The sequence below is a fragment of the Hirundo rustica genome, chromosome Z (genome assembly GCF_015227805.2).
Source record: "Hirundo rustica isolate bHirRus1 chromosome Z, bHirRus1.pri.v3, whole genome shotgun sequence".
In the NCBI taxonomy this organism is placed as follows: domain Eukaryota; kingdom Metazoa; phylum Chordata; class Aves; order Passeriformes; family Hirundinidae; genus Hirundo; species Hirundo rustica.
The window spans coordinates 62,740,632-62,755,046 of record NC_053488.1 but is presented as its reverse complement, the minus strand read 5'-3'; the positions used below and the strand labels follow the sequence as shown (position 1 = coordinate 62,755,046).

Below are 14,415 nucleotides of genomic sequence, written 5' to 3'. Positions count from 1 at the left end.
TAATGCCAAAGCTGGAAGATGCTCTTGTGTAGAAATCAAATAGCTTGAAGAAATAATGTATTTTTTTTTCCCCTCTCTTCTCCCCTAAGAATAATTATGACATCCTCAGCTGCTGGAATATATGGAAACTTTGGTCAGGCAAACTACAGTGCTGCAAAACTTGGCCTTTTGGGTCTTGCAAACACAATTGCAATTGAAGGCCGAAAGCATAACATCCACTGCAACACAATTGCTCCTACTGCTGGATCCAGGCTGACCCAGACTGTCATGCCACAAGGTGAATAATTTAAGTCTACATGTACTGATATTTTTCAGTGAGTTGAATAACAACAGACTCTTACCTCTTAGAAAGTGCAAGTCCTTCACACTTATATACTGCCAATTCATTGTTCCTACTGTCTTTTTTGTCCTTGAACTGTCAACTTATTTGCTTTGTCTGTTGTGAAGAATTTTACTTTCTGCCACAATATATGAAGAAAATGTTCTCATTTGCAAAAGTAATTTCATGTGGCAGGGCTCTTTAATTGTAGTCTCTTCCAAGATCCTCCTACGCTAGTGGAAATGCTTGTTTGTTTCATCACATGTGACATCAGGTATGTGCATAAGGTGTCTGCACTTGTTAGAACATTATCTAATTGCAAAATACTGGGTTTTTGCACAACATGTTGTATTTGTACTTAGTGGTTCCATGATCACCAGGAGATGATAGTGAACTGAGTTGCGTAATTTTTCTTTATTGCACAGCTGCAGTCTTTGAATGTTTGAACAGGTTTGACAGAGTGCTGCATTGGGAAGTTCAGTGTAAGGAACATTTTAGGAGACAGTTATAAGTGTAAATTTAGGATAAATAGACTAATTACTTTGGCCAATGACAAAAAGAAAAATAATTTTTGGGGAAAAAAAAGGTCTGTTAACGAAAATTACTCTCAGAAAATCTTCTAGAATCAGCCTATTTCATTTTATTACTGATCTTCTTTTCCCTTGTGATGGGCAGATTTCAAAGCCAAGAGAATCATCACATTCTTCAGACTGATAGGGGATTGGAGGGTAATATATTTTGTATGTTATGCACAGATTGAATGCTTGATTTTGTTTGACTGAAGTAGCCTGGTTTAGATCTAAATAATCCAGGTGGTCATGACTCTAACAGTTTTATAGGTTATAGGTTCCAGTGACTTATTGCAATTGCTTATAGAAGATCCAAATACATGAAGAATGCAGTGTAAAATGGATTACAGTAGCTGGAAAAATGATTATTCTTATTCTGAAGATAAATAAAAAATACCTCATAATTTTCTTTCATAGTAATTTTAAGAAGAGTGAGATCCTTTGGTCTCTCTGTAAGATACTTATAGCTCTGATGATTTATTTGTTACCTCATTCACTCCATCCCTGTCCAGTTTTTCAAATATTCTCAAAAGATTTAACTAACAACTTTAAAAACATTTTCAGATGTCTTATCAAATTATCCTTGTTATCTTAATCAGGACTTTCCTGTTTGTCTTCAGATGTCTGCAGGCACCTATGCTTTTTCATTGCTGTACATTGTTATGTATGTTCAATTTGACCCACATATTCTTGTTCTTGCTAAGAACTCTTAAATGCAGTTTGTATCTTAAAAAAAAAAAAACAACAACAAACAAACAAACAAAAAAAACCCACAAAACCCCAAAAAACTTCTACTACCTATTTACCTATTTTTAAATTATTTTAAGAGTGGATTACAAGCATTAATGATAATAATATAGGGCTAGGTTTTGAGACTAAATTATGTGTGGCATAAAGTGGAATACTTTGGAAAAGCCTCAGGGGTTTGCTATGCACTTAAAACATGCCATATTAAATGCAATTCAGCTTTCTTCTACTTTTATGGAACTTCTAATTATGAACTTCTGTTTACCTTAGTTTTGCTATTAAAGAAGTATTTATAATGATAAGCATTCATAGCTCTCCATCTGGGAAAATCTGGCTATAATTGAAAATGCTTGATGACCTTTAGCTGAGGAACAGCTATATATCTACTGCTGTTGAAAGAATAATATTCTGAAACCTGAAAAAGGAAATTAAGCAAAGTTATTATTCAGATAGTGGATAGAATATGTGATAAGAGCTATCTGGACAACCACACTGTTCCATGACAGTCTCTCTATTTTCAGGTAGCTTTCTATTGTGCTAGATGTCAATGGAAATCCCAAAATAGGATTGATAATGTAAATGCAGCAGGGCTGGTAATTCTCTATATTATTTGGAAAAATCAGCATTTCCAAATTATATAATCCTTGAACAATCAGCAGCTGCCATTATTTTGCTGCTGTAATATCTTGTCTATATAGCTGACTAGCAGACTGAAAGGAAAATTGCTCAGGTACATCTCTATCAGGATTATGTGTAGCTGTCTTGTCCTTGTTTCAGGCTGCCTGTCAGATGGAAATTTAGGAAGGTTGTCTGGTTTTACAGTCTGCGTGTAACAGTGTTCCTAACAGTTAAATAGACTTTCATCTCTCTGGCTGAGAAGCCATGTCATAGGGTTTGGCAGCATATATGTATCTCACGAGATGTTAATATTTATTGAATTTTCAAATGTTTCATTTAGTTTGTCCTCTCTTTTCATGACAGAACACTATTGATAAAATTCTCCTGGTTCTGCAGTTCATAAGAGAGTGTTAGATTAAATAATTTGGTGAAACTGTAGAGTATTTCTATTTCATGATTCCCCCCTCCGATTTGCTCTAGATCTGGTCGATGCTTTCAAACCAGAATATGTTGCTCCTTTAGTAGTTTGGCTTTGCCATGAGAGCTGTGCTGAAAATGGCAGTCTGTTTGAGGTAATTTTTTCATTTTTCCTTTCTTCTCCCTCCTTCCGTCCCTTTGCTCCTTCCCCCAAATCAGTCGTTTGTTTTATCTTGTCCAGCCTTAAACTTTTTGCTGAAACTTAGTTACCATGTGTGAACTACATACTCAGCATAGACAGAAGAAATATTGATCTGGTTGTTCAGTATTTGACAAGTACTTCAGGCAGTAGCTGCATTGTCAAGTTCTGGTCTGTGGTCAAAATGCTACCAATTTGATTGTTACAATTCTTATTGTACTCTTTTAAGGTAGGGTTGAAGAGATACCAAAATACAAAGCATATTTTTGTTCTCAAAACCATTCAAACATAGAAAATAGCTTGCAGGGAAGAGTAATAACTTAATTATGATATTCATTATAGGTATTGGCATCAAACTGCTAAGTCATATATTGGATGGAAACTGCTTTATGTTGGTCACATTCAGGTGGTTAACTAAACTGTTAAATACAGCCAGAAGTAGTTCAAAAATTATTAATATATTGAGCTTGTTCTGGAGGATAGTTTTGTTTCTCAGTATTAACAAAGCTGTCATTGTGATATGTCATAAGCTGATGATACTCTTTTTGTCTTGACAGGTGGGAGCTGGGTGGATTGGAAAATGTAAGTAGTTTATGTTACAGGATTGATCTTGTTTTTGGAATCGACATCAAGACTGTGCAAATTTTCTTTAGACTTAACCTGTATGCTCAAGACATTTTTTACTCAGGCGAGAAGATGAATAAAAATCTAGGGTTCTGATAAAACTGCTTATGTTCAGTAGAAGTCAAAAACTTAACTTCATGTGGGAAAAATTGGTAACTTAGGAATGTGCATTGTTGCACTTTTGAACTAACAGTAACAGAAAATCTGCCTAAGTAATTTTAAGTCTTGATCCTGGGAATAATTTTGAGTAGAATTTGTGGTGCTAAGTAGATGTTGCTGCCTTTTCTTGATAACTTTAATTTTTCATGATATAAAAGTATTACATGCTGATAAACAGACATGTTTTTCATTTTTCATTTCATCCTTTTTCATTGCTTTCCACCTTTACTTATTCTTCTATTAAAATACTAGTGTATAAACAAGTTGAGGCAAATAGTTGAGGCAATTCTTAAATAACCAGTAGATATGCTACCCAGATATTTTCCTTAGCGACTCCAGTAACTAGCTTAAATATTAATGTAAAGAAAATTTGCAGGTGATGTTGAGGACTTATGAGAAGAAAAAATATTTAGTGTGTGAGATGCCTTGACTTTTTTCCTAAATCCATTGAACCTAGTACAAGCATTGTTTTCATGAACTGTACAACTTTTCAGCCTACATGAGTATCATCAGTGGGTTGGAAGTAGAGCTGTTAATTCACAAAGTCATTCTGCTTTCTTTTAATTTTTTTTTTCCCCACTTGATAACCATTTTGTACATTTCTAACTAACTGCAAGTGTTCTGTGTAACTGGAATAGTGTTTCCAAGAAATGTGGTAAACAAATTAGAAGAAGCAGGGCAGCAGCACAAAACATTTTGCTGCCCTCTACAAGCAGCTAGGTTTTAATACAGCTGAAAATCTGCACTTTGATCAAGAGAAAATACCATTTTTCATCATTATAATAGTTATTGTTGAAGCTACTGAAATGAAACTCGATAGTTAATGAGGTACCAGTATGGCCTTATTCATTGCCTTGTGCTAGTTAATGGCAAACCCAGCATGACTGGTTAAGTACTAGAATTACAATCCAGGAAGTCTGTGTCCTTATGGAAATAATGTCACATTGGCCTTACCAGTTTCTTTCAGGTTACCGTATTGAAATACAGCTTCAGAGATCATTTAGATGTGCTGGCTACTGGTATTAAGGTTCTTTTATAGCTAACAAGTAGTTCTCACTTTTCCCCTGTGGTTTTCCATGCTTTCAGAAGATTCCTAAGCATTTGTAGTCAAAGTCATGTCAGAAGAGAAAGTCTGTAGATACATACTAGCTACAACTTTTCAGCAGACAGAATCCTAAAACTAGTATTTCCAGAGAGTAGTAAGTCTGTTGTAGCTTCCGTGAAACTTAAAACCAGTGCTATTCCCTTCCTAAATGCTAGTTAAGACAGTGAGCCCTTTTAGTCCAGCTGGAAATTATATTAATGAGTTACATTGGACTAACTAAAATGTTTCCCTTATTGTACCATCTTGAAGGTAGTGGCCTAGATGAAAGTTATCTAAAGAAATGAAAAGCTCCTTTCTTTGTTACTGGAACTCTCTTGCTGATGTTTCCCATTAGTGCGCTGGGAGCGATCCTTGGGTGCCATTGTCAGAGGAAAGAATCAGCCAATGACTCCTGAAGCAGTGAGAGATAAATGGGAGAAGGTGTGTGACTTTGATAATGCCAGCAAACCCAGAACCATCCAAGGTAAGGGAGACTTTTAAATTGGGGCTGTTCAGCCTGGGGAGGAGGCTGGTTTTGGGAGACTTTATTGTAGCCTTTCAGTACTTTATAGAGGCTTATAAGAAATGCGTGAAAGATGGAACAAATGTATACTGCTGCAATAGGGTAACGGATAATGGTTTTAAACTAAAAGATGATCACTTTAGATTAGATATAAGAGGGAAGATTTTTACAGTGAGGGTGGTGAAACACTGGTATAAGTTACCCGGAGAGGTGGTGGATGCCCTGTGCCTGGAAATACTCAAGGTCTTGTCGGACAGGGCTCTCAGCAAACTGATTTACTTGAAGATGACCCTACTCAGGAGTTGCTGGGGGTTCGACTAGCTGACCTCTAAAGGTCTCTCCCAACCCTAACTATGCTTTGAATCTGTATGCGTGGATAGCTTGGGTAAGCAAAGCATAGAAGAGAATGCTTTCCTTCAAACATATGCTGAAACTTCAAAATCTAGATTAATGATTTAATACATTTACATTTTCTTGTAAATTATTAAATCATTAATCATTTACTGTTTCAGTATGGTCAGATCTAAAGCAACTGCTATGTTCTTACCTATAGCATTAAGGCATGATTTATCTTAACAGTTTCTAGAGAAGTGACATCATTGTCATTGCAAGCATTAGAGTCAGACTGATGACAGTGTTTTATTTAATTGCACCTACATGCAGATGGCATAGTGTAATAGAGAGATTGTGTTTTCAGTTGTGCAATCTTGATTTTTGGTGAACATTTCACTACTAGAAAGCTCTGGTTAAATCGTGGGATATATCACAGCAAAGAAGTTCTTTATATTCTTGGGTCACATCACTCCCTTGGCTGGTGACCAAAATGATTTTCTCTTCCAATGCTTTGTTTACTTTTCTTGTTCCTTGCCAGCATTTAAGAGTGCAGGGCAGGAGGGAAAAAGGCATCCTTATGTACAATGCCAGTTGAATTTCAAAGATACTTAAATGTGCAGTCGGTGTTTTAAGCTGTTGGCTCAGAAATCCATTAGCATGTTTTGTTAAAAACATTAAGGATATGTTTTTAGATGCCTGTACCAAAACCAGAACGGTACACACATTGTCCTTTCCCTCACATCTTGGAACATTGTGGAATGTAAGTTCTAGGTCACCTTACTGACTTTTGGCTTACAGATACCTCGTTTCCAAGTTTAGGCAAGTTTATACATGTTCTCTGTTCTGCTATGGAATGGTATTTATAAAAACATAATTCCAGCTTTATTGCTACTGATCTGTTCTAGGACCTATCACATGTACTATGTTACTTTTATGGGTAGCTAGCAGAAAAGTGTTGTAGATGGGGATTTTTTTTTTCAAAGTTGCTTCAACATTATATATAGTATTTCATGTCTGCCAGTTGATGCTATGAGGAGAAAAAACGGAAGATTTTGAATTTCAAGTAAAAGTGCTTACAATACAATTTGGCAGATTTCTACAGTCAGGAAATCATAAATGTTACATTGGCATGGATCTTAACATGCCTTAGCTTCTGTTTTGTTATGAACTTAGTCATAAGATACAACTTTTTCCTTCCAGTGCCATCAAGCCACACATACTGGATAAAAACTTGTGCATTAATTCTTGTATTGTGTTATTTATTAGAATCAGCACAAGGGTTGAGGAAAATTCTCATTAGCTGAATAGAATTTTTAGTTCTGTTAGAAGTTCCTTTTACTGTCAAATTCTCCACTTTATTGCTTGAAGCTACCTGACTGTGAAATAAAGGAAACTAGTTAAGAGTACTTGCACTAAAAATTAAAAGGTACAATACCTAACATCTGCAAGTTAAAACTTTTCCTGCAGCTTTCCTTAATTTGAGTAATATGATGTTGTGAAGTACATTTGTGTACTAAGCATTGTGGCTAGTCTCTCTCTCGGAGACCCGGCTCCATTTTTGCCTTTTCTAGCTTGAGAGACAAACCACAGTTGGAAGGATTTTTCCTCAGGGCCCCAATAAACCCAAGAGTGGCTGTGAACTTTTTCCTTTAGAGAGAGATCAGGTTCCTGTCGATGGCAAAAGGGAGGCCCGCAATTCATCTGGGGGGAAATCAGGGCTTTATTCAGTGTTTCTCTTGTGGCCCTGCCCCAGCCTGGGTCAGCAGCCCCTTCCCACTCCCAGAGCCAAAAGAGCTTCCCACCACCTTTTCTGGCTTATATCCAGGGGAAGGGGCTAAAGGCGGGGACAAGACACTTCCCAATCAGGGATAAGGTGGGAGTGGAACAGAGTTGGATTACATTCCAGCGTGGGAGAATGGGCGGGGAAAAGGGTCAGGGACAAACCTCGGGTTGTTACATTTTCCAGGGGAACAGGGGAGTACAGAAGAAACCATTACAAACCCCAGTCTAAAAGTGAAATACAATATAAACCCAAATAATACACAGCAACAAAGCATTACCTGCAGTAGGAAGAAAATCCCAAGAAAGCAATTAGATATTTGCTTTTAATGTAGTAGAAAACCCTGTAATCCAAGATTCTAATCTTGTTTCTTGTTTTAGTAATAATGGTAAGAGAGTGACTTCATGACTTTGTATTCTGTTCATAAAGCAGAAAGGCCAAATTAAGTGTGATGCTGAAGCTGCTGAATGTGTGCAGAAGGGTGCAGTAGGTCACAGTTGCATGTGTGCATTGGTGTGTTTTCTCCTTGCCTTCATAGTGTACTACTAGCTCTTTTGTCATTGTCCAATTCTTCCTGTTGTGGAGAGGAAATCGGACTGTGTTGTGGTAGAGGCAGAGGACAGCCATCCCTGTCTTGCAGACTGTATACCGTACACAGCATTCTGTGGTATATATTGCACAAGTTAGTATGTTGTTCTGTTATCTGGGGAAGCAGAATTTATTTTGTCTATGACTTGTCTGAGACACTCTTGTCTCATACCTCTCTTCAGCTGTGAAAATGTGAGCCAGTTTCAGCTAAAGGTCTGTAACTGGCTCTTAGAAATTCTTGTGCATTTTAAATTGTCTTAGAAGAAAAATTCTCTATTTACAGAAAACAACTTGAGTATTCTCATTGTCTGATTTCTGGCACATCTTAAAAGCTTATGTCTGACATAAAGCAAATTAATGTCAAACACATTGAAGGTGTGTGTACGAAGAATTTGCATAAAAGACGTGTTCTAGCTTCAGGGTATGTTGTGGTGCCTAAAGTGTGGTCCCCAGGCACGCCCAGGCTAGCTCAGGCACCGCGGGGTGAAAAGGTATGGACAGCTGTCTGTGCCAGCTAATCCCATCCTGTGGGGTCATGGCTCCCACGCGACCTCGGCGGCAAGCACAGGTGGTGCAGGGCAATGACGGCAGAGACAGAAAGGCAGACGCTGCTGAGCGAGTCACAGGAGTTTATTGGAGCCCCTGTGCGGGACCTCCTCACCTCCAGGTAACTGCCCAGGCAGAGCCCCCAGGCTGCTTGCCAGCACCTTTTATTTGGGGGTGGTACAAGGAGAAGAGGCAGTGGGTGAGCAAATCAGGGATCACCAGGGAGGGGTCAACCTGGTGAATGATATTTTCATAAACCAAATATAAATGGTAAGGAGGAAACCCCTCTGGATCTGACCTATCACTTGACACCCTTGGAAGAACTTCCTAGCTCCAGGGGAAGGCCCTGAGATGACAGGCAGACCCCAGAGGAGGGGGGAGTGGGGGATTGACATATAACGGTTGGAGGGGAGAGAAACAGGAAAGACCATTGGGGGGAGCAAACAGGGGTACATAGAATGAACCATGAATTAACAGCATGTACAAGAAAACCAAAACAAATCCCACACCACTACAAGGGTCAGCTTTCCTTATATGTATTTAAAGAAGGTGTAAACACTTGTGCTGTTTGCTCCGTTGTTAAGGGATATGGTTCATATGCAATGTCCCCTTATTAGAAAATGAATACTTTTGGAAGGAGACACTCTTTGTTCAACTCTATTTTCAACTTTTGTTCACCAGCTTAATCTTTTCCTTCTGTCTGCTAATGATTTCCTGTATAATAGCAGGTCATTCTGAGGTGGTGAACATACAAGATTTTAGAGTTCACTGATAGGACTACAATTTAAAAAATACCCCTATACCAATAATAAAATAATTATGTTAACTAAAAAGTTTCCTACTGGGTCTGTTTCTGTCAAAATGACACCCATTGGTATAATTCTAGATTTCTTGGTTCTTAAAAAAAGTGAGAAAGAAGGTTGGGAATTACCATCCTGTCAGCCTCAACTCTGTGCATGGGAAGGTCATGGAGAACGGGGACGCGATTTGAGACAGCCAGTACAGGTTCACCAAGGTTCTGTCTGACCTACCCAATGGCCATCTATGGTGGAGTAACTCCATCAGTAAGGGAATACCTTTGAATAGCATCTGTCTGAGCTTGTCTAAGGCCTTTGGCACAGCCCCCCATAGCATTTGTCTTAATTGTTGAGATATGGATGTGACAGGTGAAGTGTTCGGTGCAGGAGGTGTTGGTTGGATGGTCAGTGTCTCCATTTCCACATGGAGATCAGTAATGATTGGTGTCCCTAAGGGGCCTGTATTGTGAACAGTATTGTGTAATAGCTTAATCAAGGACATAGATAAGGGATTGAGTGCACCCTCTGCAAACTTGCTGAGGGTGCGCCAAGCTGGGTGGTGCGGTGACACACCTGAGGGACGGGATGTCATCCAGAGGGACCTGGACAAGCTTGAGGAGTGAGCCCATGGGAACCTCATGAGCATCAACAATGCCAAATGCAAGGCTGGAGGAGGGCCACAAAAATAATCAAAATGATGGAATTCCTCTTCTAAAGGGAAAAGCAGAGAGTTGGGTTTGCTCAGTGTGGAGAAGGCTTCAGTGAGACCTTTTTGTAGTCTTTCAGTACTTAATTTTTTAGCAGAGCCTGTTGCAATAGGATGAGAGGTAATGGTTTTAAACTAAGGTTTGATTCAGATGAGTTATAAGAAAGAAGTTTTTTACAAAGAGGATGGTTCAACACTGGAACAGGTTTTTCATAGACAGGTGATTACATCCTGTAAACATTCAAGGTCAGGTATGATGGGGCTCTGAGCTACCTGATCTAGTTGAAGATGTATGTGGTCGTTGCAGGGGAGTTGGACGAGCTGACCTCTAAGAGTCCCTTCCATCCCAAACTATTCTATGACTCTGTGGTCTCCTTAGTGTTTGGCCAGACACTAGCCAGCTCACCAATTTTATAGTCCACTCATAAAATACATTCTGGAAGAAAGACTCCTTGAAAAGGAGATTGTCATATTCTGCACCATTATTAATTTACAGGTTACCTTTATACTGTTGATCTTATTTATGACAAATTATTTTGTCAAAAATACATGTTGTCAATTTTTAGGTCTCACCATTAAAAATGATCTTTATATTCCTGCATGTAAGTAGTTTGTGGCCATGCTTGAGGAAAGATTCAGGTTTGCTTGGAGGTCAAACCTGTATTCTCCTATGAAGATTTTAAAGCAATGTGAAACCTTCCTTTGGTTCATGCAGAAAAAGTAGAAACTGTCTATTACTTCTCCCAATAGCTCTGTATTGCTTTTCTTTTATTCATTCAATGAATGAACAAAGGGTTAAAAGAGATCACCTTTTGAAAGGTTCTTATAAATTACAACTGTTTTGCACGTTTCCATGTTATTGTAAATGTCATAACTTCCTGTCATATTGTGACAGAGCTTCTATCCAAAGAGGAAGCTTGTCTTTGTCAGACGAGGTGACAAGAATACGTTTGTTTCTTAGACGTACCTTTTCTTCACAAAATTCAGGCCACAGACAAATATTACAATGATTCTGGGAGTTCAGAATTGTTCAGCTTTATGTCTATCTGTCTGATTCAGGTAACAGTCAGGAGATTAGACCTGTGACATGTATTGCAAATAATTTCATGATAAGAAAATCAGTAGTAATTTTCAGATATTTGCTTCTCGGACAGTTGAAACATATAGGGCTCAATATCTTCTCTTTAACACATTGAGATAGGGGTCATGGTAGACTGGTGGGTGCAGAACTGATGGAACCTGTGTAGAAATCACTTTTTTCTCAACTTTTATGTGGATGCTTGTAAAATGCAGATCTGTGCTCAATTTGCAGATGTATATTTACTGTGTTTAAAGATGAACTGAGAAATACCAGGATATGTCTCATTTGCTGTTTGATGTGTATTGTGTGTCTGTAACTGCAGTGTGTCACGTATGATTATCTAAAAGTGCGTTTTTTCAATTCCTTTCTCTAGAGTCCATAAGTGTATTGAGTGATGCTTTAAGTCAGATAGAATCTCAAGGGAATGTTTCTATGAATTCAACAAGCTCTGGATCAGTGGTCTCTTCTTCAATTGACACAGTAAGTACATCTGTCTGCCAGATACACTCAAAGCTGGGTGAAAACCTTGAGCAGGGAGACTTGTGTTGCTGCCCAGCTTATAGTCTGGCTTGCTGTCTGCAAAAGGAAAGGTGGGGTTTGACTGTGAAGTGAGGAAGCAGAATGAAAAACATTTCCGGACTCCTGTCTCTATTTTTCCTATTAGTGATAGGAAAACTTACGGCTGAGTAGACTGGATAATGCAGAATCTAAGTGTTTGTAAGTTCTGTTAAGCCTCTTTAATCAGGGTATTATTCAAAGAAGCAGCAGAGCTTGGGTGTTGTTGGGCAATGTCATTTTGCTCTGGCTCCTTCTCTATAGATAATTTTTACCCATTTCAGTCTTATTGTGGTGTTAATTATATCAACTGTGGTTTGTTTTAGAAAAAATCTTACGCACTGCTGAGAGTGCAGCTGTATGAAGTTACACCATTTAATCTTGAGTTAGATTGCTTGAAGCAAGGTATAATGCCTTGGGTTGCTTATATTGCAATGAATACGTTAATACTTTATGGTATATTTATGACTTCTATTTTATATGTACATGTGACTGTAAAGAAAATACTCTAGTGTCAGGTTTGATAGAAGAATTACAGAAAGAATGCAAGTTCAATATTAACTGGTTTTGATTTTTATTTTATGCTGACTTCTTATTTCCAGGCAAGCATTGTTGGCCGTGAATTGGGTACCAATGTGTATAAATACACTCACTTGGAGCCTATTCTGTATGCACTTGGTGTGGGAATGTCAACTAAGGATCCAGACCACCTAAAATTTCTCTTTGAAGGAAGTGAAGAATTCTGCTGTTTACCCAGCTTTGGAGTAATTCCTGCTCAGACATCAATGTTTGATGGTGTTCCTACTCTTCAAGGACTAAATATTGATCTTGCAAGGGTATGGAAGAGTAAAGTAGCTAATTTTGCTTGTGTGTCATATAACTGAAAGGTGACTTCAGTTAGTATTTTTGTAATACTGTTAGGTTCCTTTTGTTCTAGAAAATAAAAATTCAGTGGTTTGTATTCTTATATCCTAAGAAATTATTCATTTACTTCACTTGTATAATGTGTCTTCCTGTGATGGGATGTATGATGAACTTGATATTTGATTTTACTTTATGTTCACTACACTTTTTTTAAACCATAAAAGCTTAAAGCTTTATTTGAAAACATTTTGGGTTAGAAGTTAGAAAAACAAAAGAATAAAACTTGGGAGTTTTTAAAATTTGTTTGCTCTGAACACTTTCTAAAACAGCTGTGTATTGACTTGTGGGAGAAAGCAATCTATTGATAGCTGTTACAGCACTGTCTTTCTTTACATAGATGCTGCATGGTGAGCAATATCTGGAGCTTTATAAACCATTACCAACCTCAGGTCAGTCCTTCTGAGTTGCTGATGTGTTTTTCACTATGAAAAAGAGTTCCTGTAGCCATCTTATAAATGGAAATAGAGAAGATTTGTGTCAAACTGTAGTAATGCATATCCTTTTTACAAGGAGTGGGAGAGGGGAGGCCACCCATTATGTTCTTGGAGGAATTCTGAAATTCTGTTTTTGAGATTAAAAAGACAAAACTGTGTTGCACTTCTACAGTATACTTAGTAAAGTATACATGATCTTTGATACAAGTAAGCAGATACACTACATACCTATTTATTGTTCATCTAATTTGATACTTATTACCAGAACTTTAAAACATTTCACTAAGGTTGTATCTTGAAACTTTTGGGATGTTTACCTAAGAATTCTTCAATTATGTCTGTGTGCCTGTAAGAGGATAAGATTTAAAAAATGTATGTAAAAAACAAATGGACGTCCTAATGAGGAGGCTAAAATACAATTACTTTTCTTCCTGTCAAAATTTTCAAGGTATTAGTTACTGTAATAGCAAATTTCTTTTCAGAAATGGCTGAGTTTTCCCACGTTACACCATTGGAGAGTTTCTTGTTACGTTAATTCAGGATACGCATGTGTCTGGATTTTTTCAAGAGTACTTTTTAAAAACTTAAGTTTTTGAGGGTGTAAAAAAAAAAAAACCCCAAAACAATTGCAAGCTGCAAATAAATGGCAGAATTTCTTGTTGAAACAAAAAATTATACTTACTACAAAGAAATCTGATGATTATTAATGGATTGTCAGGACTTCATAAGGGTTTTTTGTTTTGCATCCTATAGCACAATTTATAAACACATGGTGTCTCTAAAGCAGTAACCTCTATAACAAACTTCAGGGACCCCTGTGCCCAGGCTCTGAGATGAACTTCTCTTGTATGGTTGTCTCAGCCCTCCTGAAATCTATGGACAATCTGTAAATGATTGGAGCTATCTTTGAAGATAGCAATGTTATAAAGCCCCAAGCAAAGCAACTCAGATCTTCAAACCAAGATTTGCAAAGATTCCCAGACGCTGTTGTTATAGTCATGATGATTGTAATTGACTGTTACAATGCTTATGGTGATGTTGATAATAATAATTAGAACAAGAACAAAAAAATAACAACAAGAGCAATAATGATTGTAGTAGGTAAGGAAGTTAGTAGGTAAGATAGTTAGTAAGGAAGTTTAAAGAGTGATTTGTGGGCTTCATTCCTGAGGCATAACTTTACAAAGTGTCCATGTTCTTCTTTTATGACAGGAGAATTAACTTCAGTTGCAACTGTTGCTGATATTCTGGACAAAGGATCAGGAGCAGTCTTGCTGATAGATGGTAAAATGGTTTATGGCTCTTGATGGGGATGGAGATATTTATTAGGCTTCATTTTTTAACTACCTGTACCAATAACTGCCAGTTCTTCCATGGAGAAGACTTTCAGCTTATTAAATCTCAGTGAGATG

General features: G+C 37.6%; 1 protein-coding gene across 1 annotated transcript in view; it reads left to right on the top strand.

Moving 5' to 3' along the window:
- Window positions 1-14,415, top strand: part of HSD17B4 (hydroxysteroid 17-beta dehydrogenase 4) — a 61,075-nt gene that overhangs the window by 12,791 nt on the left and 33,869 nt on the right. The window contains exons 8-15 of the mRNA XM_040090514.2: window positions 90-277; window positions 2,734-2,825; window positions 3,427-3,451; window positions 5,092-5,220; window positions 11,464-11,570; window positions 12,248-12,481; window positions 12,907-12,958; window positions 14,216-14,287. Of these exons, the coding sequence (XP_039946448.1) occupies window positions 90-277; window positions 2,734-2,825; window positions 3,427-3,451; window positions 5,092-5,220; window positions 11,464-11,570; window positions 12,248-12,481; window positions 12,907-12,958; window positions 14,216-14,287 (899 nt within the window). The remainder of the gene's footprint in view (window positions 1-89; window positions 278-2,733; window positions 2,826-3,426; window positions 3,452-5,091; window positions 5,221-11,463; window positions 11,571-12,247; window positions 12,482-12,906; window positions 12,959-14,215; window positions 14,288-14,415) is intronic.